This window comes from Fusarium subglutinans, assembly GCF_013396075.1.
Source record: "Fusarium subglutinans strain NRRL 66333 chromosome Unknown NRRL66333_c0000018, whole genome shotgun sequence".
Classification (NCBI taxonomy): domain Eukaryota; kingdom Fungi; phylum Ascomycota; class Sordariomycetes; order Hypocreales; family Nectriaceae; genus Fusarium; species Fusarium subglutinans.
The window spans coordinates 133,446-159,203 of record NW_023502081.1 but is presented as its reverse complement, the minus strand read 5'-3'; the positions used below and the strand labels follow the sequence as shown (position 1 = coordinate 159,203).

At 47.7% G+C, this 25,758-nt stretch overlaps 8 protein-coding genes across 8 annotated transcripts; 4 read left to right on the top strand and 4 right to left on the bottom strand.

The window, feature by feature from the left end:
• Positions 1 to 201: 201 nt before the first annotated feature.
• Positions 202 to 1,291, top strand: FSUBG_2058 (zinc finger C2H2-type integrase DNA-binding protein; the record flags this gene model as incomplete). The annotated part of the gene is made up of 2 exons (XM_036679791.1): positions 202 to 989; positions 1,051 to 1,291. 2 exons carry the CDS (start codon positions 202 to 204, stop codon positions 1,289 to 1,291), a joined length of 1,029 nt encoding a protein of 342 aa, XP_036542334.1.
• Positions 1,292 to 6,769: 5,478 nt separating this feature from the next.
• On the bottom strand, positions 6,770 to 7,588 carry FSUBG_2057 (uncharacterized protein; the record flags this gene model as incomplete). The annotated part of the gene is made up of 1 exon (XM_036679790.1): positions 6,770 to 7,588. The coding sequence occupies one exon, from the start codon at positions 7,586 to 7,588 to the stop codon at positions 6,770 to 6,772; it is 819 nt and encodes a 272-aa protein (XP_036542333.1).
• Positions 7,589 to 10,688: 3,100 nt separating this feature from the next.
• Positions 10,689 to 11,124, top strand: FSUBG_2056 (fungal hydrophobin domain protein; the record flags this gene model as incomplete). Its single annotated transcript, XM_036679789.1, has 2 exons — positions 10,689 to 11,009; positions 11,065 to 11,124. The coding sequence occupies 2 exons, from the start codon at positions 10,689 to 10,691 to the stop codon at positions 11,122 to 11,124; spliced, it is 381 nt and encodes a 126-aa protein (XP_036542332.1).
• Positions 11,125 to 11,789: 665 nt separating this feature from the next.
• FSUBG_2055 (cyclin) lies at positions 11,790 to 12,380 on the bottom strand (the record flags this gene model as incomplete). The annotated part of the gene is made up of 1 exon (XM_036679788.1): positions 11,790 to 12,380. The coding sequence occupies one exon, from the start codon at positions 12,378 to 12,380 to the stop codon at positions 11,790 to 11,792; it is 591 nt and encodes a 196-aa protein (XP_036542331.1).
• Positions 12,381 to 13,755: 1,375 nt separating this feature from the next.
• FSUBG_2054 (uncharacterized protein) lies at positions 13,756 to 14,463 on the top strand (the record flags this gene model as incomplete). The annotated part of the gene is made up of 1 exon (XM_036679787.1): positions 13,756 to 14,463. The coding sequence occupies one exon, from the start codon at positions 13,756 to 13,758 to the stop codon at positions 14,461 to 14,463; it is 708 nt and encodes a 235-aa protein (XP_036542330.1).
• Positions 14,464 to 15,208: 745 nt separating this feature from the next.
• FSUBG_2053 (uncharacterized protein) lies at positions 15,209 to 19,090 on the top strand (the record flags this gene model as incomplete). The annotated part of the gene is made up of 1 exon (XM_036679786.1): positions 15,209 to 19,090. One exon carries the CDS (start codon positions 15,209 to 15,211, stop codon positions 19,088 to 19,090), a length of 3,882 nt encoding a protein of 1,293 aa, XP_036542329.1.
• A 1,795-nt stretch (positions 19,091 to 20,885) lies between these two features.
• Positions 20,886 to 21,556, bottom strand: FSUBG_2052 (guanylate kinase; the record flags this gene model as incomplete). The annotated part of the gene is made up of 2 exons (XM_036679785.1): positions 20,886 to 21,451; positions 21,511 to 21,556. 2 exons carry the CDS (start codon positions 21,554 to 21,556, stop codon positions 20,886 to 20,888), a joined length of 612 nt encoding a protein of 203 aa, XP_036542328.1.
• Positions 21,557 to 23,810: 2,254 nt separating this feature from the next.
• On the bottom strand, positions 23,811 to 25,604 carry FSUBG_2051 (amino-acid oxidase; the record flags this gene model as incomplete). The annotated part of the gene is made up of 1 exon (XM_036679784.1): positions 23,811 to 25,604. One exon carries the CDS (start codon positions 25,602 to 25,604, stop codon positions 23,811 to 23,813), a length of 1,794 nt encoding a protein of 597 aa, XP_036542327.1.
• Between the last annotated feature and the right edge of the window lie 154 nt (positions 25,605 to 25,758).

The following is a 25,758-nucleotide window of genomic DNA, read 5'->3' as shown; positions in this document are numbered from 1 at the left end:
ATGCTATGAATTGTCACTGCATGATGAGGAAATATTGGAGGCAAGATCTGCTATATTCTTTATTCTTAAGAACCCCCATCCTCTAAAATATCTAGGCTCCTTGTTACAGTGCTCACACTACTTGACTATCTATATCAAAGGTTTCCAACATTTGAATCTTTCGCCACCAAATCATTCCGCTAGCTTGACCTTGCGCTCAGCATGGACCATACTCTCAACATGGAGAGCCAGTGCTTTGTACCAATCGACACATCCTTTTCCTTTGCCTCGTCACCTGATGCCCCAGTCACCCCTACCTCATCACCTAGATCAGACTGGATGGAATCAGTGCCCTTGGATTACAGCGATGTCTACAACAACGCATACTACTGGACAAATACGACATGTCCAGCCTCTTCATTCATGTCAGACAGTACTTGTTCCGAAACCGTCCGAGGAGGCTTGCCGTATCAACATGTTTTACATCAACAGTATGTCGACATCGACTATCAACAGTTGCCATATACAAGCGAGGTCGACATCAGCCCAGTCGGTCCGATCAGTCCATTCCCGATGCCCACTACACCTGGAACAGGCGACAATTACTTCACTGTCGGCACGATAATGTCTCCCCAAGCTCTGTCCCGTTCTGGGAGCATTGCGTCCATGCCTTCATTGTCTTGTTCCAGCGACAGCCCTCTCTCAATCGTTTCCGAGAGACGGGTCTCAGATGTCTCAAGTTGTCTTGACCAGGACCCTTACCCACTCAGTGTTTGCCCGCTGCGGGACTCCAGGTCGATCTATGATGCGGAATCTCCACCAGAGACGCACAACCTCGCAGACGAGACACCAATGTCTCTTCAGCGGAAGGCTCCGAAATCAAGAAAGCAAACAATCGAGACATCTGCTTTCCGAGCAACAATCATCAAAAAGGCAACGGGTGCATGTGACTACCCAGGATGCAACAAAGCCTTTCGGCGCATTGAGCACCTCAAGCGACATAAGCAAACGTAAGTGAAATTACAAACTTGGCCCCCCCAAGAGGCGCATGTCTGACAAAACAAAACACAGATCTCACGGTGAAGGAGAAAACAGCTTTGTCTGTGAGTTTTGTGGAAAGGATCAATTTAATCGTTACGACAACCTCCAGACTCACCGAAGGCTGCATGCGCGACACAACAAGCGCTATCGCAGCATCAAGTTTGTTCCTGCAGCGGTGGACATCATTGCAGAAGAGGATCGCACCAGGAAGAGACGAGTTACGTATAGGTCCAAGGGGATGGCAGTGCAAGACTGGCGGGTTCACGGATGAGCGTGCGCAGTTGATCTCGACGCAATTACCTTCTGATATTCAAGATACTTACTGTTGTGAACGGGGAATTTCATAGGTTTAGAGCGGACTTGCAGAACCCAAGGCAGAACAGCACTGAATTGTATATTATAGCCCCAGATAACGAGTCATTTGGGAGCTTCTTCTATTCTTGTACTATGGCTTATCAATGTTATTATTGCAATTTCAATCTCTCGTTACATGACGTGTGTGTGAGGCGCGTGCTGTAAGCATCAGCGGCGGTTTCTATCAACTCAAAATAACACTCTTATCAAATCAGTTCAGGCAGTATACCGGCTACCTAACACAATTGCCTAAGATAAGCTTTCCAGCCTATCTGACTCGTTACATGACACGGCCCATCTAGGAACCTCATCTCCAGTATGTTGAGGTTTTTGGCAGCACGTCAATATCACATCACGGGGAGCTGCCCCCAGACGCTGGTGGGGTTTCCAAGTCGCAAACTAAGCGAAATGGGACCCCTGCATATGTGAGGGGGGTGCTTGATTGGCCCCAAGACTACGTAAGGCTACTAATATACAGTAGTGCCTGTCTAAGTACATAGTAAGCTAACTTAGTACGTACGGAACGATGCCGCGAGACGATGCCCCTGTCTGTGCAGACCACCATCACCTTCATCGCCAACCATTAGCTCGAAAGAGACCTGATTTTCATAGCCTATCAAGAACTGAATCGCCCGGATAATTGCCAACGTAGACGGAGCTGAAAACTAGGAGAGGAAGCTCCGGTGACGTACGCTATGACCCGAGGTTGAATGTCAGCCTTTAGTAAACAAAAAGAAAGGACACTAGGTGCTCGATTCCCAGCGCCCACCTCTTCGGTTCCTGTACCCACTGCCAGCCAGGATCGGGGCTACTGGGCTTGCATCGCCGTTGGTGTGAACTGTGCCGCATCTTGACATGGAGTATAGTACAGTCAACGCAGCACTTGTTGAAGCTAAAAGTGACCAAGGCAACTTCTTTCGGAGAAGACACCTCGGAAGTAGATAGCGTCCGATCGAGTGTCGATGAATCTCTGGCGGCCCATCCCTAGTGGCAGTCGAAACTGCTGTTAGCGGTAGCGGTAGCGGTCGCGGTAGCGGTCGCGGTAGCGGTCGCTAAGTGCCTAGGTGCCTAGGTACTAACTTTAGCCGGAGTTTAAACTCACTTCTGCATTTGATACTGCTCAATTGTCTTGATGCATGTACGTCTTGATAACAAATGTATTGGTACTCTTCATGAGTCATGCGATGAGTGATCAAAGCTGCAAGATCTCCCTAATTCCGCATGGTACCTCTCAAATCGGTGTCAGATTGCAGATCACTCCACTCACTCACTCACTGACTCACTGACTGCCCTGCCCTGCCCCTTGGATTCCATTCCCCACACCAACCAAGCCAACTTTGACGCATGCCACACATATGGCAACAATAAGCAGGGGGGGTTGCATTAACACAGACACACATGCGTACGTACGTACGTCTGATATGCCGCCCGCCTCGATCTGTGCCAATCACCCCCATACCTTGATTTTCAATTGCCCTCAGTTGTTGATATTACCCAACCGCATTCCTTCACCACTCATTCACACCTTAGATCTCGATTTACTGCTTGGCAATTCCTCCCGTAATTACTGGGCACTTAAACTTAAACTTGTTGTTATTACAGTTATATGCCATTCAGAGGTTGCAACGCCAGTGTAGCTAGCCATCCCACGACCCCCTCTCCGACCGACCTACTTAAAAGCTTAGACTACACTTCGATCGGCACTCAAGCTTTTACACTTCTGTCAACATACCCGGCATCCATGCCTGTCAGCCTGTCCAGCCTCCACTCCACCATGTCGTTTGACTCGTTCAGCTCGTATCAGCTTGATACACCAGATATTCTAGACGGTCAAAATCCGCGGCCTTCACATGACGAATATCAATTGAGTCCGTTTGATACCTGCCAAGTCCCAGGCATGATGCAGTATCAAATGGACATGCATCAAGACTTGCAAGAAGCTGAAGAGCCAAAGTCAAATAGTAGACCGAAGCTCGGCTATAAACGAGCTTCATCGGCGTGCAGTAAGTAAAATTTCCCGTGTCCGGCTTTTGGCCTGCACGCTCGCTCGCTTATCCATCTGACATTTCCCCAGAACAATGCAGGCATCGCAAGATAAGATGCATCGCCTCTTCTTCTGACGCTCAAGGTCGTTGCGTCAGCTGCGTTCGTTTGAAAAAAGAGTGCAGCTCTTACCTCACAGGCCAGTCGTCGGTTGATGGCTCTACTCCTATTCGAGTAGCCAGGTTCTCTCCTTCTGCGGATGGAGGCCTAGACGCTTATGATCTAGCACAAACCTCTGCCACCGTGGATCAATATGTAGACGTTCAAAAGCCACCTCTAGATTCGTCCAAAATGAGGTCCACGACTTCCGCAGGCCCCATAGGCAATGGAATCCCGTGGACAGATAGCTTTGCATCTGAAATGAGAGGTTTGTTCCGCTTCAACAACACAACTGTTGCTGCCGATCCTTACTAACACGGATTTGCTCTAGGAGAAGACCAAGTGAATCTCATCATGAGAAGCCAGAGTCTACCAGGCTGGGATGCCGCAGTCATGGGGCAAATTTCAAATTCAAATCCAGTCAACTTCGACTTAATCCAAAGGGGGCAGCTCTCAGAGGTCCCTGCTATCTCACAATTCTCAACAATGGTGGATAACAGTGCAAATCCTCTGTCTCAAGCAGATCTCAACTTTGCGTGGAGCTCAAACTCCTATGCACTTCCAATACGATCTCTTCCCGGGCTACCTGAGTCTCCGAACATTGACAATATGTTTAACGGTGGCGGGGAGGCTCTCTTTGATTTTCAGTCGAGCCCGGTCCCCAGCACGAATCAGCCACTGTCTCTGCAAATCAGCCCTGCTGCACAGGGTCGCAGTCAGTCGGTGCCTTATACCGGGTATACCTTTAATTCATTCTGGGAATGATGATTGGAAACCGAGATTGCAAGCTAGGTCTTTGTACAAGTAGCAGTAACTACTTGAAGGTAAATGACTGTATGATATGGCGTTTATTATAGCGTTTGGAAGGATAATAAGTTATGGATAACGGCAAAGGGTGCATGGATGGGTTCAATTACTTGTAATGGTAAAAAATGGTTCACCTGATGGATTGTCACATTAGCTCAGTGTTTTTAACTTTGATTTATCGTAAACCGTCCTTCCTGGTCCTTTTTGTATGCTTGTACAACCTTGACTCTCTTTACGATATGTGACACTAACAGCTATTGACTTTTCCATCTTCTTGATATATAGATTTGCTTCATTCTAATAACACTCTGGCCATGTTATTTTTAACCGATAATTCTTAGGTAGTCCCAAAAGTCATCCTTCTGATCCATGCTTACTAATTCGTGCTACCAGAAAACCGGCACCGCTCGAATGCTGTATCAGTGGGGCCAGCCACAGACATGTTACAGGCTCTTGGATCTCAGCTAACTAACCTAGTTCGAGGGAGGAAAGGCTCTTGGTACTAGCAGTTGATGGAGTCTTTGAGACATTGGGCGACCAACAGTTTCCACAAGCATGTCTCACTTTGACCAGAAGTCGGCCGAACTTTCTGTGACCCGTCGATCTTTGTGGCTGCGTCAAATACCGGAAAATGATCAATCACCTGAGGTTCTGCCCTGCAACTTTCTCTCCTGGCATGCCGCGGAATGTTCATCAACTCACCCGAGCGCCACCAACTATTTCGAGGCTGCAGCGGCACTACGGTAGATTGATTGGGTATGTATATCACGGTTATCACCTCGGCAGTCGATCCGGCTACATTTCCGCCCCTCTCGTTCACCTTGATAGCTTCTCGTTACTCCAACAGGTTTGAAAAGGTCTGCACGATGAAATCATCCCGATGTTCACACGACTCGAGTCCCTCTGACCATCGGAAACCACCGTCTCTATCAGAGATCCTCCAACTTCAACCTCATCCTCTCCCCAGCCATCGTGGCTTATGTTCTCCATCGGCCTCTGCATCCCCTGGTCCATCACCCATCAAGGTAGAAACAACTTCTCTTCCCAAGCCTGTTCATCCTGATTTCAACTTACCCTGTCCTCTTCCTAATCCGTCAACGGGAATCTCAAGTCTTCACACACGCACCCTCATTTTCAATCCAGCTGCACAAGCCCGACGTAATGATGTTTTGGATCTCTACCCTGGAAACCAGACCTATACAGAGATGCTGGGTCAGGTAAGCCAGGCAGCATATCACGGTCTTCTACAATAGTATTAATTCTGAATAGATCATGTCACGTTGCCATGCCATCTCCAATTTCGCTGAGGCCAACCGGGGAATGGTCTTGAAACAGTACACTACACAGGTGAACCCAGCAAGGCTACCCAAAGAGCAGGATATCAACGAAATGCTTAGAAATCAGGAAATAGTCAAGCAATTACTGCAGAAAGTAAATTCACTGCAATTCTCCCTAAGAGCTCAATCAGGCCCTGGACCTCCTCAACAACACATGATTGGTATGTCTGATTACACGACGAGGCCGATGATTGCGTCGACAGAGCTTACAAAGCCAGACCTGGTAAGAAATCCATATTCTCTGAAGGCCAGAACATGTCTAACGGTTGACAGCCCGTCGGTCTTCTAGCGAGATGTGGCAATTGCACTAGATTTACTGCTCGCTCATCGGGACAGCGGCAGACTTTATGTCGAGCTTGCTATTCTCTCCAAACAAGACAGGGAGCTAAACAAAGCACCAGGCGTGATCGGGTTCCTTGAAACCTGAAACTTCTGGCAGCCAAGTCAGTGCCGGTACGGTTTCGATTCCCAGAATCAAGCGTTGTATAATTGCTGGGCCGGTTTTGTAATAGAAGTTTGTCAACTACTTGCATGTAATTAGCCATTACTTGGAGCTGTTCTTTCAAACAATGGTATCTTCCAGGTCACTCGTCTGTTTATGAATGATTTCGTGATGAGGCTGTTACGTTTTTCTCAATGACATGTATCACTTATGCATGACTAAAATCTTGTAGGCTCGGATATGGAAGTTTGGCGAGCCTCAAAGGTTCCCATGAAGGCATCGTCATACAGCTAGTTCTGACAAAACAGCACGACCCGAAGGTGAATCCTCTACTGTCGATCAACAGACTAACTTTCTTACTTGAAATTTATTCGGGCTTATTTATCTTCAACAGGCATTACTTAATATTAATAGCACGATAATATCTACTATATATTAATTTATCCTACGTGAAGCGATATTAAACTAAATGCTTCAAGAGCTTAACCTACAGACATTATCACATACTCATTGAGATTGAGCAAGAGTTTGACTCCGACTAACCTACATACTGACTCGGTGCATCACGTAATGAAAGATACTGGGCCAGGCCAGGACGCTGTAAATATGGTTTAAGGGGCAGAACACCGTCATCAAATTAATAGGTAGTAGTTGTAAATAAAATAAACTAAAATATTATCCCCCAACGTTTTGCTTCCTTCGAGTGATGAGGTCCAGCAATATTCCTATTTCCAATTTGCCCCCTCCAGTTCATCTTGGATCGCGGGCTAGGAGCAACACCAGCTGTTGTGGGATTCAGAATCCATGTATGGAAAGAAAGACGCTGCGCCTGAATGACAGAGAAGTGTAATAAGCTGTCCTCGATGACGGATGTTTCGACGTCAGTTTCTCCATCATCTGTAAACTCTGCTTCATCTTCTGTACTGCTTCCACTCTCACTGCAGCTAGCGTCAGACCAGTACGAGGTATACGACGAGGGGGTTTCCAAATATCCAAAGGTGTCATGTTTGTGCGGTTCCGTATCACTTTCACCTGAAATACACAGGTCATGCCCTTGTTGAGGGGAAGGCCTCAAATCATCTTTTGGAGGAACAGGGGGGGGCTCAAGACTCCAAGCGCTGTCGGGCTCAGACTCATTTCTCTTGATGGCAGTAGGCCTGGCTGGTTGAATATTCTCTGAAGACAGATAGGGTCGTTGATGCAGTTTAAGCGGGGGTCGTAGAATGCGACCTGAAGCAGAAGAAAAAGACCGCAGCTGGGAAGCGGCTTCTATCTTTAGACTTCTCTTTGGGAGTGTCTCGGGTACGGAATAGCACGATGAGGGTGATACTGGTCGTGAATGAGAGTCTTGAAGCGAGCATTCGTGAACAGAGTCGTAGTGAGGGTAACAAGGGCTTTGTAGCTTTTGACTCTGGTATTTCTTGGCCTGCAAATTTGTGGTGGGCCAGCTATGTAATGCCTTGTGTGACTGAAATGGCATTGTCATGTTTGATCCAATGATATCTCAAGGGGAATGCGTAGAACAAAGCTTGCCTGAGCTTTGATATGAAAAAAGGCCGAGTCAGTATCAGCGAGCTTCTGCGTCGCAAAAGAGAAAGACAGAAAGATGACGAGGGTTCGCCTAGTGTTTCAAAGAAGGTCTTGGGTGTTTTATAAACGATCGTGGTGCATTGCTGAATTGATAGAAGACTTGAGTGCTGGATGTAGTTATACTTTATAGAATCAGCAGCCAACATGTCCAAAAGCTGAAACTGGCGTCAAGTTTATGAGGTTGGCGGGATCTTTCTTCTGCAAGGCAAAATTGTCATCAACCGGTTTCGTCTTCAGTTGCTGCCGCCTTGGGCTAGATTACTCGAGTGTGCGGCTGACCATCTCGTCTACTACCTCTGCCCTATTGGCTTATCACAACTGCAAGGAGAACCCGTCTGGAATGCAAGCCTTTCTGTAGGGTTGGCAGAACACCAAGTTCTATGTTATATCTCACCTACGATTGGCCAACTATTACATCTCGAGTTCAGATCGCGGGATCGATCTAGATGCTTTCGTTTTGGATTAAAGATCTCATGCATATGCAAGACATTTGAGAGGTCTTTTGTGCTTCGTGGAGTACCAAACTGACAGTGATCGCTCTCCCGTGTCTTGTCTCCTGGTGTGTCTCACGTACCATTCATCTACTGGAAAACCTGCTTTTGAGAGGGGAACAGATTTCTCCGAATGGCTGGATGAATGCACTGCCATCCATCATCACGATTTGGATGCTGTGAAAATCGTATCCTTGAGAGTTTAGCCATCGATGATGCTTGATCTTCACCTTTAATGGGTAATAGCTATGCAGGGAGCGTTACTTCTGTTGAATCATGAAACCTGTTTTTTCTACAGTGTAAGCTCTAAGATGGATAAATGAAATATGTAGATTACGGCATTGGCCGGTTTTAGCTACTACTTTGAAACTCGTCACGGATGACCCGCAGCGGACATTTACATCCCGAGAATTGGAGACTAGAGCCCTTATCCAATGCCAGAGCAGATATCACGGTATAGTAAGACGAACTAACGCCCATCAGAGTGAGCAGAGAGAAATAATTTACAGCCATGATACATTTTCTTGAGTAAGGGTCAGACTCAAGACGAAAAAATGAAGCGGTGAGCGAGAGACTGAATATATGTGATATGAAATTCTTGGAATATATTAATTGAGTAACCACTGTAAATCGTCGGTTGTTGATATCCCGTTTAAAAGTCCTACCCTGAACCTCAGATCTCACAAAAGCTAGGTTCCCTGTGCTGATATAAACTCTCAGACAGAAATCCCAACTGCAAATAACACATCTAGCTCACAAATTGGACATTATGCCATCATGGCTAGACGATTCCTACAATTCCCCCAAAGCAATCTCAACATAGGATCCTCGATTACAATGCGTGGGATTAGCTTGGGCCAAACAATTTACTAATTTGTGTCCGAGATGGACTGGAGCAGAAAGTTCAAAAAAGAAGGATCACTCATCGCAGACTAAGACAACGTGTGAATCGTATCTGAGTGACGCAAGCGAAGGTAAGCATAGAATTGACACCTCGTACAAACTTACATCATGTGGGCGGGTGATCAATGCACAAAGAAAACAGACTGGTAATAGAGATGATCATCCCGTGGAGGATGTACTTGCTGTTGGAAGTGTCCAGACGTATTCAGAAATGCCATCTCGATGAGCATCTGAGTTGGGGCCGCTCTTAGTTTAAACGTCGATATTTATAGCATCGCAACCAGTGGCTTCTTGATTAAACGACTGTCATAGAACCACGCATTACATCTCTCTTCTCAATAATACCAATGTTTATACTACGAGTAATACTATTGCTATGAAACTTTCAAATCAACAACGCCAGATTGACGGCCCGAAAGGGCATGCCAGTTAAACATCGCGAGAAATTCGAACGCGGATAGTGGACCTTGGTGTCGCTGCTCGATAATTCATTCTCACCACACAATTCGTACCCTCTGCAATGAAAAGGAGACTACAAGGATTATCGCCGGAATATCCATTCCTCAGTTGCAGAGTGATAGCGAGTCATCGGTGTACTTCCTCATCACTTTGCTGTTTCTAGCAGACTCGAACCAGTCAAGGGAGTGCTAGTACAATGTTAGTAGTATGTGAGGGGAATAATTATGACAATGGATCGACGTTGATATCAAACTCTCCGTGGGAACCAGGCTAAGGACGGAAACCGAAAGTCCCGGTGTCGATATGCAAGGGCGATAACAACCTTTTACCCCAGATTCGTAAATACTTCGATCTATTGGGGATAGTTAGGGCTGAAGTGGATCGATGTTCGGGATTTATTATGTGGGGAGTTCGAGTGGCTCCCTTTACTAAACAAAGGTCTTACCAGTAACCTAAGCCGTGTTTCAGTCAATGAGCCGTGTCTCTGATGTGCCGTGTCTGAGGGAAGAGAAGGACCGAATTTTCACGTAGGGAGCATGGCAAAGTGAATTCCTCGTGCTGATCATCCCTCGCAGTTGGCTCTGTGCCAGGTACATGGTAGACCTGTTTAATCTGATACGCTACAGCAGCCAATCACGTGAGGCAAAACTGAAGGGCATTGTTTTGGCACTGTATTGACCTAGGTACACCAATAAGTTGCTCAACAGCAAAGAGATTGTTGGCTAGTCTAAACCGATACTTTGTGTTCACACCAAAACTAAGGCATAGAGCCAGGTAGTCATGCCAAGACAGGTAAATAATCCAACACTACTAGCGTACTTCTCCTGAGAATGTGTCTCAGCGTCATATCCGGAGCAGGACTATGCCGATCCCGAAGGGAATGACAAACTATCCGGGGCATCGAGGAAATGGGCGAGGTTGCACTAACGGGTTCCTGCGTAACAGCCTCCCTTGACCCAAAATCGACCGTAAATCAGATATAAAGAGTACAATGCAACCCTCCAAACCAAAATCTTCTCTCATCAGCATCTCTCATCTCAGCCTTCGTTCAAGTTTGATTTACTACTTCTCACTCCATCACCTCACAAACCAACAAAGCCCTTCTTTAATATCTTCTGTCTTCGACAACCCCAATCCTTCAAGATGCAGTACATGACCATTGTCGCTTTCCTCGCCGCCACCGTGGCCGCTGGTCCCCAGATCAGGTCGTACCCTTCCATCGATCAGATCACTGTCGCCCAAGCCAACAATGCTTGTGGTAACAACATGCAGGTCACTTGCTGCAACAAGGTTACCAACACTCCTGCCGGCAACGCTGTTGGCAACGGTGCTGGTATCCTTAACAACCTCAGCCTGTTTGACCAGTGCTCCAAGCTTGATGTTAACGTTATTGGTATCGCCAATGGCCTCCTTAACAAGGAATGCCAGGCAAACGCCGCCTGTTGTCAGAACAGCGGTGGCAGTGTACGTGCTCTCCAATCACCTTGTGAAAAGCTTCTTATTAACATCGCGAATCTAGGCCACCGGAGGTCTTGTCAACGTCGCCCTTCCTTGCATCGCTCTTAGCAGCCTCCTCTAAGCGCTTCGAGCCAAGCATGGTTCGAGAGTTTGGATCAGTCCGGCATCTATACATCGTATTATCATCACGCCAATTTGGCGACTCACAGTCCTTACCTTCGTGTTCTCGTGCACCATGCCTGAGTTGAATATTTGTCATTGTTTTGTGGGGTAATTGGGGGAGAAAAAAACGTGCTGTTGATGGTATGCATCTCACGACAGGCCTGAATGGTTTGTCAGGTGTAATTCAATCATCGGCAAGGGCCATAATATAGAATTAGCACTCAATCATATCACTATGCGGCATTCAACCATCATCGTCACCTGTGATTACTTGGTTTTCTTTATTAGTTACATTCAATCACTACTAACACTCACAAGTACCATATTGATTTATTGTCGCCAATCTCTGCGTCCGCCTTCCTAATTCCTTCTGTGCCTCTTAGAATCGTAGAGTAGAAAGAGTTAGGCCGATATCAAGACCCTTCGGATGTCTTCTCCGGCACACCCTGGATAGCAACTTCGCTACAGTTCTCTATCCTGAGTTACGCTCTTAGCCACGAATCTCAACCGGACACATTACAACTGACTTTTAACTTGGATACTACACCAAAACTTTGATACCATACATCTATATATAAGGGCTTAACACCGTCAAGTAACTATGTTGGTATAGATCGTTTAAAACTAATACTGTTGAGCATAGTTGAGAAGTTCGCTCCCAAGCACAAAGAGGACAGGCTCCGAAACTCTGCGTACATCTGCAGAAGACATCTGAACATTCCAACTAAGATCGTACAGCATCTCAATTTCCATCGAGTTAATTTGCTCCAAGGTAAAATAGTGAATACCACTCTTCTGCAGAAACCTCACCCATCGAGCATTAGGCGGAGGATTATCGTACAGCTGCTTGACAGCAATGATCATAGAGGTCAGCACTAAGCAATATGGAGCACTGGGGTTGGATCCGGATGCTCCGGGATGCCGGAGCCGCCAACGACCAAGATATACTGCAGAGGCAATCATAACGACTCTGGGTAATTTGAATGCTATCACGAGAGTGCGGATAAAAGACGACAAGGTGGGCAGAGAGTCCGTTGCTGGACCTTTTGCAATGAGACTACATGTCTTTGCGGAGTACTCTGGGCTTTGGTGCAGATAAGGCACAGCGTCAGCAGCAATGGTGGTGATGTAGTTCATGAAATAAAGGTCGACGAAGGCATCTGTCAATGGCCGGCCCACACTCCGACATTGTGGAACTGTTGAGTAAGACGACATGTCTGCCAAGGTCATATATGGCTAAGACACAGAATTAATTAGTAACGACTACTTGGTAGGTGCGTGTTTGAACGATGGGGCGTGAGTGTTGGGGCCAGGGGGTCGAATATATTGCCAGGCTTGAGTCAAGACGTTGGCTTGTCTCCAGAATGGGTTTTGGATCTCCTCACTTACTATTGAGTTGAAAGGGATAATCACCTCTGGGCAAGGGAACGGCCTGCAAAGATGAATTTGAGACGAGTTTGCAGCGCCACGGATAGAATTTGACAATGGCAAGACTATTTGTATTGTCAAAGTAAGGTGGATGTTATTGTGCATCATTGTCATGACGCACGTTTCAGTATCAAGTCCAAAGGCAACTGAAATACAATCTAAAAGGTCTCTCAAATTCTTAATGGCATTGTGTTCAAGGCGAATTCTTTAGGTTGGCAAGGGAACATCTGTTCCCAGCGATATCCAAAGCCCGATGATGGCTCTCGATGAGCAATATGTGATCTCTGTACCACATTGGATGCAGGGACCGACTAACTGGAATCTTCAGAGAGAATACGGATACACCTTTTACCTTAATTACTTTGTGCGCTTGCTGGAACGGGCAAGCGGCTCCTGTCTGCCGAGGAGAGGGAGAATCTGCCGTGTCTGACATAAACCAGGAACTTGTAGGCAATAGTTAAAACAATTCTAACGAGGGTGCCTGAGACACCTTTAAGCGTTTGTGTGGCAGCCCCTTCAGATCGGTCCGACTCCCTGCCGTGTTTCTCGATGTCACTGATCCAGTGATCTCCATGTATGTCATTGTCTCTGAACGGGGTTATTCGCTCTCAAGCTTTATTATCCTGCATCCCTATTATATCTTGTAATTTGGAATGTCAATAGTCTGTTGAATAGGTTGGTAAGTGAGATTAACTGTAATTAAGAACGATCCCTACTCACTACCAAGTAAACGAATTCCTCCCTTGATCTGCCGCCGGTGGTATCCAAAGTCTGCTGTTAGTTACGTAGTGCTGGCGATCTTTCATAGTAAAATTACTCTTTTGACGGTGATAGTAAATTAGCAATGTAGACTTGCATAACATTTTGTAGTTCACATTCCGCCTGTCACTTAGTTCGTTCAATATTTACTTTTGACAGAGATGAGAGGATCAGCGATTGGGATCATCCTGTACAATATTTCATTCCACTAGACTTACGAAGGGTATCTGTCCTGTTTGCTCAGCCTTTGCGTACCTGGAGCTGAATGCTCCCTGCGCGAGAGATACGTATTGTGTAGATATAAAATCTGGAAGGCTTACCATCAAGTCCCAAGTATTCTCTATCCTTCTTCAAACACACTCCTTTTACACTCATTACAACGCAATCTTGCAAATACTTCAAAATGCAGTCATTCCTTACTCTTGCATTGCTTTTCGGTAGCACCTTGGCCGCTCCCTTGAACCCTGACAAGAATGAACTCACTCGTTCCGAGGGCGCTGTTGGCCTGGAGAAACGTCAAGTCCTTCCCCGATCCGTCATCCAGATCATTGACTTGGACAACGGTGAAGACTCCGAGGCTTCTACTACCGATGCTTTCGTCATCGAAACCACTGCTACCAGCACCACTGCCTTCGGAACCCCGACTGACTTTCCGCTTGGTGATCTTGGATCCACGGATGACAGTCAACAGCCGGATCCTAATGGCCCCATTAGTGGTTTGGACAAGAGACAACTTGATGCCCTGACTGGCCTCCTCGGGGGACTGAAGCCCGAAAGCCTGAGCAAAAGACAGCTCGATGCCCTGACTGGCCTTCTTGGGGGATTGAAGCCTGAAAGCCTGAACAAAAGACAGCTTGATGCCCTTACAGGCCTTCTGGGAGGGTTGAAAACCGAAGGCCTGAACAAGCGACAACTTGATGCCCTGACAGGCCTTCTTGGTCCACTACTCGGCGGGCTAGGGGGTGCGCCACCTGCCGTGCCTCCACCTGTACCCGTCCCCGGAGCCACCACTACCGCTGATGCCACTACCACCACTACTGGAGTCATTCCCACTGCTACCGATGCTGTTCCCGCCAATCTCGAGGATTTCCCCACCTTTGGTTCTGAATGAGAAGGACGGGAGAGGAGAGCGATGCATTTGATCCAGCAGTCCTAGTCACAAGCTTGTCCTGGCGTATCATACGCGTCATGCTTAGTATTATTTTAGCTGTCATACGTTTCTTGTGTCAAAGTTTCATGGCGTTGAGATCGGGATTTGTTGGTGAAATGAAGAGACGCAATATTGCGCGTCGCACGAGGGATGGGTCATTCAGTTGGGTTTATCACTGAATATAGAAGCCTTTGAGCTATCAAATATAAATCTAGTTTGGGTTTTTGATATGTTGTTCATAAATGAACTCACGTGTTAGTTTTACAGAGTTTTGACTTTATTCGTTGTGATCCATCCATTAATTTCCCCGAATAACAACGCTGCCTGACAGTACTGCTAAACAAATCTTCACTTTGTGTTCAGGTCAGCATATTTGCTACTGATTCACTTCCATCAAAAATTTTCCAGCACCTTTTCAAACAGGATAAATATGCAACAGGCCATATAACTTGTTTAAATTAGTATTATCGCGAGAGTTGTTATGAGGTCTAGGGTACCACGTGACCATGCCGACCTTCGGATCCACATGAGCTCGCATTCTCGATGGGCGGCGATAGTTAGCCAAACACCAAGTCGAGATATCCCTCTTCAACAGGGAGATCGATACCGCATCTAACGATCTACACCGAACAACGAGAATGCCGTCGATGGCCCGTTGAGTTGACCTCAATGGCGTCACAATCGGCTATCGCAGACCCCCGCAACAATGTATAACCGCGACTCAAGGATAATGCGCAAGCTCCTCGGCAAGGCTGCGACCGAGACCCCCGCAGGCGATTCAGCCAACCTTTCGATAACAAGCGCGCCCGCTTCTACAATCTCAGCCTCGTTTCGACCGCCGAAGTCGCAAGATGCCGTGTATAGAGCTGGTGTTCCGATACTGGCCCTCGATGTTTCGCCCGATCGAAGAGCCGCCGTGCTGGCAGGTGGACATATTCTGAAGACAGTGGTCCTCGATGATCCTCACAACTTCAACTTCAACTTTCGCGAGGGTGTGGACTTGAGAGCTGCGATTACTGCTCAGCCTGCTGGGGTGAAGGGTAACCAGGCGGCGGATCAGCTCAGCATTCGCGATGTTAAATGGCACGGTGGTTCAACAATCTTCACAGCTTGCGCGAATGGCAAGATCTTCGCATACGATGTCGCACGAGTCGGATCTGGCGCGGCCGAGCCATTGGAATACATGCAGATGCAGGAAGATTCGCGTCAGGTTAACACCCTCGATGTCAATCCACATCTCAAGAGCTGGCTTCTTTCAGGCAGCCAAGATGGCATGGCACGTGTTTTCGATACTGCAGCACCTCTCCAAGGACGATCGGGCGGCATCACCTTTCGGCAACGATTCGCGCCCCTGAAATGCATCGACTCGGTTCGTCAAGTTAAATGGTCTCCAAAGGTCGGACACGAGATGGCATGCTGTACCGAGGGTGGAGTTGTGCTCAAATGGGATGTACGGCAACCATCAAGACCTTTGCTGCGGATCAATGCACACGAAAAAGCGTGCGCCTCTATCGCATGGCATCCGGACGGGAATCACCTCATTAGTGCCGGCCGAGATACAAAACTCCATGTGTGGGATCTTTCGAGCTCAGCCGATAAACGACAGAAGCCGAAATGGTCTGTCACAACACCTGCGCCTATCTGGACTATCGCATGGCGACCAGGCCTGTGGTCTGCTACGGCGCAAAGCAAACGCGTAGCTCAAATAGCAGTGTCCTACGATGATAGCAGCTCTCGTCGATATGGTACTTCGGCAGTACACATCTGGGACCTGGCTCGGCCAACCATGCCATACAAAGAAATCGAGAGATTCGACGCTTCACCGGCTACTCTGCTCTGGCAAGACCAGGACATGCTTTGGACAGTTGGTCAGGACGGACTGTTTGCGCAAAACGATGTCGCATATGCGCCCAAGGTCATTGATCGCCAGTCCACCTCATCTATGGCATTTTCACCGAAAGGCGATGTTATGATGTTCCTTGACGAGCGATCACATCAAAGCAGTCGACCTCGTCCTCCAGTCACACACCACGCAGAGATAGTGCCTCGTGGCCCCTATGGATCGAGCCCCAATGCCCCCATGCTGAGCATCAGCCGCAGCGACTCGGAGGAGGATGTCATTGGCAGTTTTCTTGGTCCCAGACGACGGATGAGTCGAAGGAAAGCAGGTCGATCCACCAATTTGAGCACGACGCCACCTTCTGGATCTGGCCTCGATGATAACAAGGCATTCCTGGCGCTTGACCAAGCTATCAATGTCACAGGTGTCTTCAAGACTCAGCAAACGATGGCTTTCGGTCGACTGCCTGCTGTAAAAACAACACAAATCTACCAATATCTCTCAGGATTATACCTCGAGACGCTCCACCAGGAGCTCCCATACGTTAAAGACGGCAAGCCGCTCAATGAACGAGTCGCTGTTATTCTAGAACATTACGCTCGCGCAGCCGAAAGCGTTTCGTACTTCCGATTAGCACAGACTTGGCGCGTTCTCGCCTACACTGTCGGTCTACTCCTCGATCGTCGCGCTCAATACCACCTCGACCTCCGTCTCGGACGCTTCCAGAAGGTGAAGATAGAAGAGAGAAAGGGAAGTGGAATGCTGAAGCCCGTTGACTTTTATACTGCTAGTCGAACCCCCGGCGACGAAACGCCCCGACGTCCTTCTGGAAAGTCAGGGCTCGGCAGCCGCTCTTTGAGCACTCGATCACTCCTTGCGATGGGCTTCGAGAGCACATCGAACGTCCCAACTCCGCTCGCGCGACCGGCTGACGCTCTAGATAATTCGAAAGAGCATGCACAACAGGTCGGCAAGAGACTTGCAGCCGTCACGGAGCCTGATGAACTTCGTCTTGGGCCTGGCATAAATGACAGGTTCGAAGACACCCCCCGAAAGCGGCTCGACTCGGTTCCCATCTCTGATGTCAGCCATGAAAGCGAGAGCTCACAGATATCTAGCACTGAAGGATACGACTTTTACGACGCCGAGGTCCTGCTCAAGGCCCTCGATGTTCCACCCCCCAAGAAGAAGGAGCCTCTTTCGCTGGACTCCACGATTCCAGAGGTACAGAGGGTGACGCGCCATGATTCGGACGAGAGCTTTGCTCAGATGTTTTCGACGTCTGATGCGGCCAAGAAACCCTCGGCTTCGACACCAAGAGGCACCGGACCATGGCGATCGAGCCTCGCGAGACACGCCTCGGACATGGAGAAGGATAACGAGTACCCGAGTCACATTCGTGGCGAAGAGGTTCATGCAGACACGCCGACGGACTCACCTAAGTCACGCCCACATAGTAAGAAGCCGCCGACAGACTCCCCAGAGGATCTTTTCTTAATATCTCAAACCACAATGGGAACCGATGATTCGTTCCCGTCGCAAACATCAGAGCCCCTACAACCTGAACCGTCCCCCCCCAAGATTGTCGCCGAGTCACTTCCAGCGAAGGAAGACTCCCCGCAGCCACAAGTACTTGTTTCAGCAAGCCATCCCAACCGATCCAGCAGCCCTGCCAAGGACCTATTTCCTGCGCAAAAAGATCTACGGCCTCATATTGTTGAGACAGACTTTCTCCCATGGGACGATGATCCTTTATATCCCTTCCCGACCACTGTATCTGGTGAGAGCCCGATTGTCTCACCGCTTGATCCATACACTTCCATCACAGAGGCTTTGCACTACGAGTCGCGAACTTCTGCTGTTAATGCTTCGGCCATCGTTCTCCTTCTCAAGCCTTTAGTACCCGACTTCGTGATCGACTATCACCAGGCTAACGCAGTCCTGCGACAGCACCATTCGAGACTGATGCAAATGGGGCTCTTCATTGAGGCGTCGCTTCTACGAAACTTGTGCATCAAAGGATGGCCAGAAGGGTTGCCCCAGTGGGGCGAGAACTACGCAGCAATCTTCACACCAGCGCAGCAGAACGGAAAGGTTAGCTTCCTTTGCTCTGCGTGCAAGAAGCCTAGGGAGCTTGATCCCAAAGATGGGCCCGAAGCTATCTGGACTTGTGAGCGCTGTCGCACTACCATGGCACCTTGCGCTGTTTGCGGCCATAGAGAGCCAACGCATGCAGAATTCGCGCCCGTGGAGCTACCAACCGCCTTGGGCTCCCCAGATGCCTGGCTCTCCCAATGGTGGTATTGTCCTGGCTGTGCACACGGCGGTCATGCTTCCTGTCTCACAGCATGGCACGCTGTTCTCGATCAGCCAGACTCTAGCGGCTCAACTACCTTTAGCGATGGCTGCTGTCCCCTCGATGGGTGTGGACACGCATGCCTCCCGGGTCGATATCGCGGCGAAACCAGCACGGCACGATCTGATGAGATTGGTCGCGCGACTGTCGAGAAGACGAGGGCACGAGATGAGCGTGGAGCAAGCAGCAGTAGACGATCAAGCCCTCGTGCAGGTATAGATCGATCTGTCAAGAGTGATGGCAATGACATACCGCAGAGCAGGGCGGTAGGTATGGCGAGGGATGCGCTAAACAAGGGCAGTGGAGGGATCCTCAGCTCGAGCCCTGGAAGGGCTGTTGTGACGGGTGAGAGGGAGAGGAGGAAGAGTGTCAAGTTTGCGAGCACTGATTGATAGAGCTACGGTGGACGGTGTTGTTACATTCAGCATAGCGCTTGGTGATAGATATCCGGACGGAGTGGAGTTTATAAATGGGTCATATTATGGCATTTTAGCTACATTATTGCTTTGCCACGCTTATCTCAAGTCCCCAAACCCAATCATAGTAGTCGCAATCTATTACCTTCCCTCTCTTCGCTGTTTTGCACATATCCTGCAATTCTCGTCGCATGGAATCCTTGCACAGATGTCGCACTTCTCGTTTGTTGGGACCTGAACCCACACTTCTGGCGGATTACATTGAAGTACTTCTCTCATTGCACAGGGCCACGGAACTGCCTCTACATAGATGATTCTGCCGCATGCACAGTAAACGAAGACGGTTGTACGCTGACACATAGTTAGAAATGTTAGTGGTAGTGATAGTGGTAGTATTGGTAGTGGCGATAGTGGTGACAGTGGTGATAGTTGTGTTAGTCGTGGTAGTGGTGGTAGTTGTAAATCCGTTTTTCGCTATGTAGAAGGATATTGGAAAGGTTAAGTTTACAATTCAAAAGGATCTGGGGCAAGAAGGGCCTTTATATACAGGAAAAGGTGATCGATTAAGTGAGATATTGGAAAGCTAAGTTATACAATCACCACGCCATGGGCCTTCCTTAGAACTCCCTCCGAGGCAATCTTTTTGCTAGTCTGACCTTGCTCACTGCAATGACAGCCTCATACACCTACTAGTAACTGTGCCTTTATCACGGTTGACACATGTCTCACAGATCAACATAATTACATTTCATGCAGCCCCTCAACCGTGAGACCTAACCTGATTGTTAGCCAGACGATACCAGGTTTCTGAAACCCCGATTCAAGCTTAGTTTGGAGCAGCGTCGTAACATAGATTCAGGAGTATGATATCATTTCGCCTCAGCGAATAGAAGAAGCATGTTTGTTACTTATTTGATGTATTTCAGCTCAATTGTTGGTCGTATTCACTTCTATCATCCTAGCCTATCCAGCTCGTGTTTTTTCAAGTCTACGTTCCTTGCATTTTTCACAAACCTCATCCGATTCCCTGATATTGAACTCCTCATACTTCAGACCTTTGCACTCTGACGTCTCAACTGCATCGCAAAGAAGCTCATGTCTTCTGCAGCATGCCTCCTCACCACATTTACACCAGTACACGTAAACCTTGACAATACACATGTCGGGCAGGGAATTTAGGAAGTTGGGATCCTGGCGTTGTTGTCGAGTTTAATTATCCAAAATCGAGAAGATGGTATTGAAGTTGACAATAGGGCGGTAAGGTAAGACATAAAATAAAATGAAAATCAAGTTGCTGAATTCGAATGAAAGAGTTCTTTTATACCCGTTTCTCTTACGTTATTCAGGATAGAAAGAGACTTAAGAGACTTTGCATTGAATAGCAGGCCCATACAAGCTATTCAGGGGCTAGAAGTCTCGAAATTTGCCTTAACGACCCGACTCTTCACCACTCATCGCGATTCAGCAAACATAGATATCATCGATATTAATTACATATCACTGCTCCATTGTTTTAGGGATGGAATCAGCGCTAGTTTACTACAAAAGTCTATCTAAGTGATTTCGTGGCAAGTTGAAAGTCTGACATTACCCAGGACCCATTCAGATAGAATTGATGATCTAAGAAGATCACCTCGTCACGCAGCTGGCATTTAATATTTCAGTATAATGTGGATAGATGCAAATAATGAATTGAGTAGTGTGGCACGCAAAAGACTAAGACTTCTTTCACCTAATATGCTGTGACCGGTGTAGCTATCAGACTTGATGCTTAACGCTGGAAAGCAAAATCTTCCAGGCGTCGATATGCTTTGTCAAGATCATCATTAATAATGATAATATCATGTGCTCCAGTCTCCGCAAACTCAAGTTCGAGCTGCGCTTGTGCCAAACGCTTCGAGATGCTTGCCTCGTCTTCTGTTCCGCGGCATCGAAGTCGGGTTTCAAGTGTTTCGAGACTTGGAGGTTTAAGGAAGACATAACGAGCTTCTAAGCTAGAGAGCTGTATGGTCTTGACCCCTTCCATCTCGATGTCCAGGATGGGGATCAGCCCCTTGTCCATCAATGTAGCCAAGGCTTGTTTGCTTGTGCCATAATAATTGCCACTGAAATAAGTGTGTTCGACGAACTCATTTTGCCGGATAATTTCTTGAAACTCGATCGGGGAGCGAAAGAAGTAGGCAACTCCTTCATCCTCGCCAGGTCGCGGCTGGCGTGTTGTGTGTGAGACGGCTGAAGAGAAGATGGTGGGATGGTTGTCCTTCAGTCTCTGGATCAAAGTACCCTTGCCAACGCCAGAAGGACCGGATATAATGATGGGGCGAGTGTCAGGCTGCACTGGATGAAGCAAGTTCAGCATGTTGAAAAGAAGCGGGAAGACTTTAGGCAGCACGTACCTGTCCTGAGATTGCGTGTCGGCATATGTGGATTCGAGGATTCCATCTTCTCAGAGGCCCAACAGGAGAGAGTTATCCACTGACCGAAGTGACGTGGTGAGAGGCAGTTGAAAAGAGGGGGAAAGCCCAGGAGTACAGGTTGGGGCAACGCGACTTATATACACAACGTGTTACCCGCCACGTGGAAATAAGAGTCACACAATAGGCCTCATGGCTATGAATGTTACGCGCCTGTGGCAAACTCATTCTAGATATTGCCGAAATTTGATTCGTTTGTTGTGGGCTCAATGAAAGAATTGGGTTGGCCAACAGCAACTTGCGGGACACATACACCAAATGACCCGTGCCTGAGATAATACGTAAAGCCTGGATGAAAGAAACTTTTACAGCGGTCAGAAGCTTTAATGGTGTGGCATAAGTGAAACTCACGATGGGTTAAGTAATAGAGGTCTACTGAGTGAGCGTCCCACGACATCGTAGAACCTAAAATACGGTCCATAATATAAGCTTCTACCCTAAAAGCTTCTGAGACGTGACCAGGCTGTGGGTTGAGACAGGCATTAGCACAGCTACATGAGCAGTATAGCTCGTATAATCCTTTGATTGGAGCTCAAAGTCCAGAACATCTCAACGATGAATGACAGGTAGAAATATTAAAACTCCAGATGTAGTTGAGGCTTGTGGCAGCTGATGTACATATAATCTCGGCAAAAGTAAGTATTCTTATCTAAACCTCATGATAAGCTTTCGCAGTGACTCAACCCCTTAGACTTTCCGTCCTTTATCACGTTTTATTAAAGCAAGAATAAGCATAAGAGACAAACATAGATCATTTCTGAAGTTGACGCACCCGATGTGTAGCAAACGAGCCCTGTAAAGCGACTGCAGCCATCCAGAAGGCAATATGCGGTTTTACAAGTGTTTCAGACACAATCAGCGACAGCTTGATTCTCTCTCATGTATGATACGTGATGACGATGGTTGTTGGGATGTTATACACGTTGGAGCCACAGCTGTGGAACTACCACCAGAACTGGTACACCAGCTTCGAAAACCAGGCCGAATGTTTATTCCCATCGCCGAAAGGGAAGGTGACTGGCTCTCAGACAAGTATTTGTGGATCATCGAAAAGGGACCTGATGGGAACATCACGAAAAAGAGGCTGGAAAAAGTTCAGTTTGTGTCTCTCATGGACGCACCAAGATAAGTAGGCATAGGTTCTCACCAGGCAGGACCTGGCAGACTAGGTAGGAAAGAGAGAACGCAAGTCGTGATTCAGAATCTTATGATCGTACTGGTACTAGCCAAGTAGGAGTGTGGCCACGGGGTTCCGAGATGTTTGTCCTGGATGATATGACTGACGGGTGAAACTATGGACAGAGGTCATGAGTCTAGGAGAGCAGTAATGACACACGATATCATGCAAAGACTTGAAGTACTTATACCCGGTTCACGCTTCTCTTTATTCCATTACCTCCAGTAGCTTAACCTTACAAGAGAATTTGAACAAGACTTTCCAAACATTCAGCACTTTCTTGCTTTTATCTTTCAAATCTGAGTTATTTCAACTTCATGCCTTGGGCAGTATCCCATACCCTACAGTAATGGCCGGCTCTGCTACCGTTGCGCTTTGTTGTCGAACTGAGCTTGGTTGGAGATTGCAGGATCTCAAACGCCGTGTATAGTCAACAAAGACTTACTAGTGGAGAGATGCAAATCTCAAAACAGAAATGGTTCAATAACATAATTGAAACCGTCAATAGGTAACTAGAAAAAGAGGGAGGAAAGAAAAGGAAGGAAAAAAAAGACTGTGAGAAGGATTCAAAGAAACGAAGGGTGTCCTGGAGAGGATCAATACTCAAGTTGACAGTTGGAACTGTATACCTATTGAGGGCAATGCTACCTTTGTCGCTCTCTCAAAAGTAGCCAAAAAGTGGAGGGGCATAAAGGATCACATATCTAGATGTCTTAGATTAATATTATTCCTTAGTTGTCTCCTCAATATCCGGGCTCGTCTCAATCATGTAACAGTGCTGGTCAATAATGAGAACAAATTATACTGTGGTAGCCATCAAGCCAAGTAAGGTAGGGAGCAGCCGGGACACTGCAATCCACCTTATCTGCTAAGACGCTGTGATATAGCAGTCAAGCACCTGGGCAAGCCTTCAAAAGGCAGGGAGGTTCGAAATCCACTCAAAGACAATTTTCTCAAGCCGGCTTGAGAGCTTCAAAATTACAAACACAATTACAATGTAGTTCAGTGACATGTGATTAACTACTCATAGGTAACTTTAGGCTATTTACTCAAGTGACGGTTTGGTCTCGTGTCTAATCCATCTACCCATCCAACGTCGATTGATCTCCTTCGCCTCTTCTACCATTCCCAGCTCTAGCAACAGCTGAATTGTCCCCCTAGCAGCGGAGTATATAGCTGAGCTAATCCAAGCCTGCGTCGGGGCCGTATGCTCTCCAATGAAGATGGTGTTGTGTTCCGTTCGGTGATATGCTGGTATGTACAGATTATGCTGCTCAACATCAGGACGACACCACGATGTCGCAGTGTGTTCATCTTGTAACCAGCATAACCTCTCATAATCGCCGGTGTAAAGCTCTCGCGCTTGCTCCCCATGAAGACTAACGATTGCGTCGAGAACTGTCTGGACATGCTCTTCATCAGAAAAGCTGACGTAGCGATCACTCCAGTCTCCACCGCGGTAGTGTGTAATCAGCCCAGGTCGGGACTCGTTCAGTCCGTAGACAGGATAGTATAATGCGCCGATGGGCCTACTCTCAGGAATAGAGTAGCCACCAAAGATAGGGCGCTCACCTTTCTCCCAGAAACGCTCGGAGAAGAGGAGGGAGACTTTGCAGGCCGATTTGAAGCGTAGGCCTGCTTCGCTGATTGCGCGGCCGAGGACGGATGAGAATGAGGGGAGGTCCATGAAGCGGGTCATTGTGAAGGGGACTGCCATGATGGTGTAGTCGTAGTCTTTGGACTCAAAGGTCCGGTTCTTGACGCTGGGGTACCATGAAAGTCTTGTTCGAGCTTGGCCATTTTCGTCCTTGATAGACTCAAGCTTTCTGATCTTGCGATTTAGAACCAGACGATCGGAAACGTGAGGGATGAAAGCATCAGTGAGTCGATTGAAGCCCCCGTCAACGCACTTCCACTCCGTCTCGCCCAGTGAGTCTTTCGTCCCATCTAACGCGAGATTTGAGTTGTGCACCATCTCATCCCAGAAGACATCATAATCCGTTGCAGTCCAAATAGCATCGGTGACATTCTCACTGGCACGGAAGGCTTCCCTCATCATGCATTGTTCACTCCAGTCATCGTAGCCCTGGCTCATGACGAGCTTGTGCGAGCGCCAGACATCGGCTTGAATGGCTTTCAGCATAGTTTCGTTCTTCAGGATATCATTCATGCGGTGCTTGGTTTCGTTGTACTCGGTTGATACCATAGCGGGCGGTTTGGCGAGGCTTGAGTTTGCGAGAATGTCTGTTCTCGTTGGGATGCTGCCATCAGGATGGCGGCCGGTTCCCCAAGCAATAAGCTCATTAGGATGATGTTGGATCCAAGGGATAAGGTCGATTTTCCACTTTGAGTCATTATAATTCATCGAATTGAGAGTTTCGGCCAATTGGAAAGTCAGGCGATGCTCCGTATACTCATGTGTAGAGTTATCACTCTTATACGTAACAGTATACGGCAATCTCATCGGGCCCATCTCAGCAAACTCCTGTGTACCACCAACAAACTTGGTTCTGAAGCGGCCGCCGACTCTATCGCTAGCTTCGAGGATCTCCCAGTTGTGAAGACCTATGCTGTCTAGCATGAGAGCGGCGGTGAGCCCAGAAACACCACCTCCGACAATGGCGATGGAAGCATTGGGGGCTTGAGAGATGGAGGTACAATTTAGGGTTGCGACATCATCGAACCAAGCTCCAATTGAGTCGAAATTCTGCATTTGAGGCCTTTCGTTACAGGAAGGGATTTGTTGAGCTTTTGGTGGTAACTTGCTGCCATGTGCGGTGCTCAAGAGGAGCAGCAGGAGAACTGAGGCGCTCCAGCGCTCATCGGCGAAATGCAACATTGCGACTGTTCGGTAGGCCTGATATACTATAGAAGAGGGCTGAGAGATAGCGAGTGAGGCCTTTGAGCTATAAGTACTTCCACCTTGAGCCATGCTCTTCAATCACCATTTGAGGACTGCATCGCTGCGAAAGTTCATGTCAACCTTGATGGAG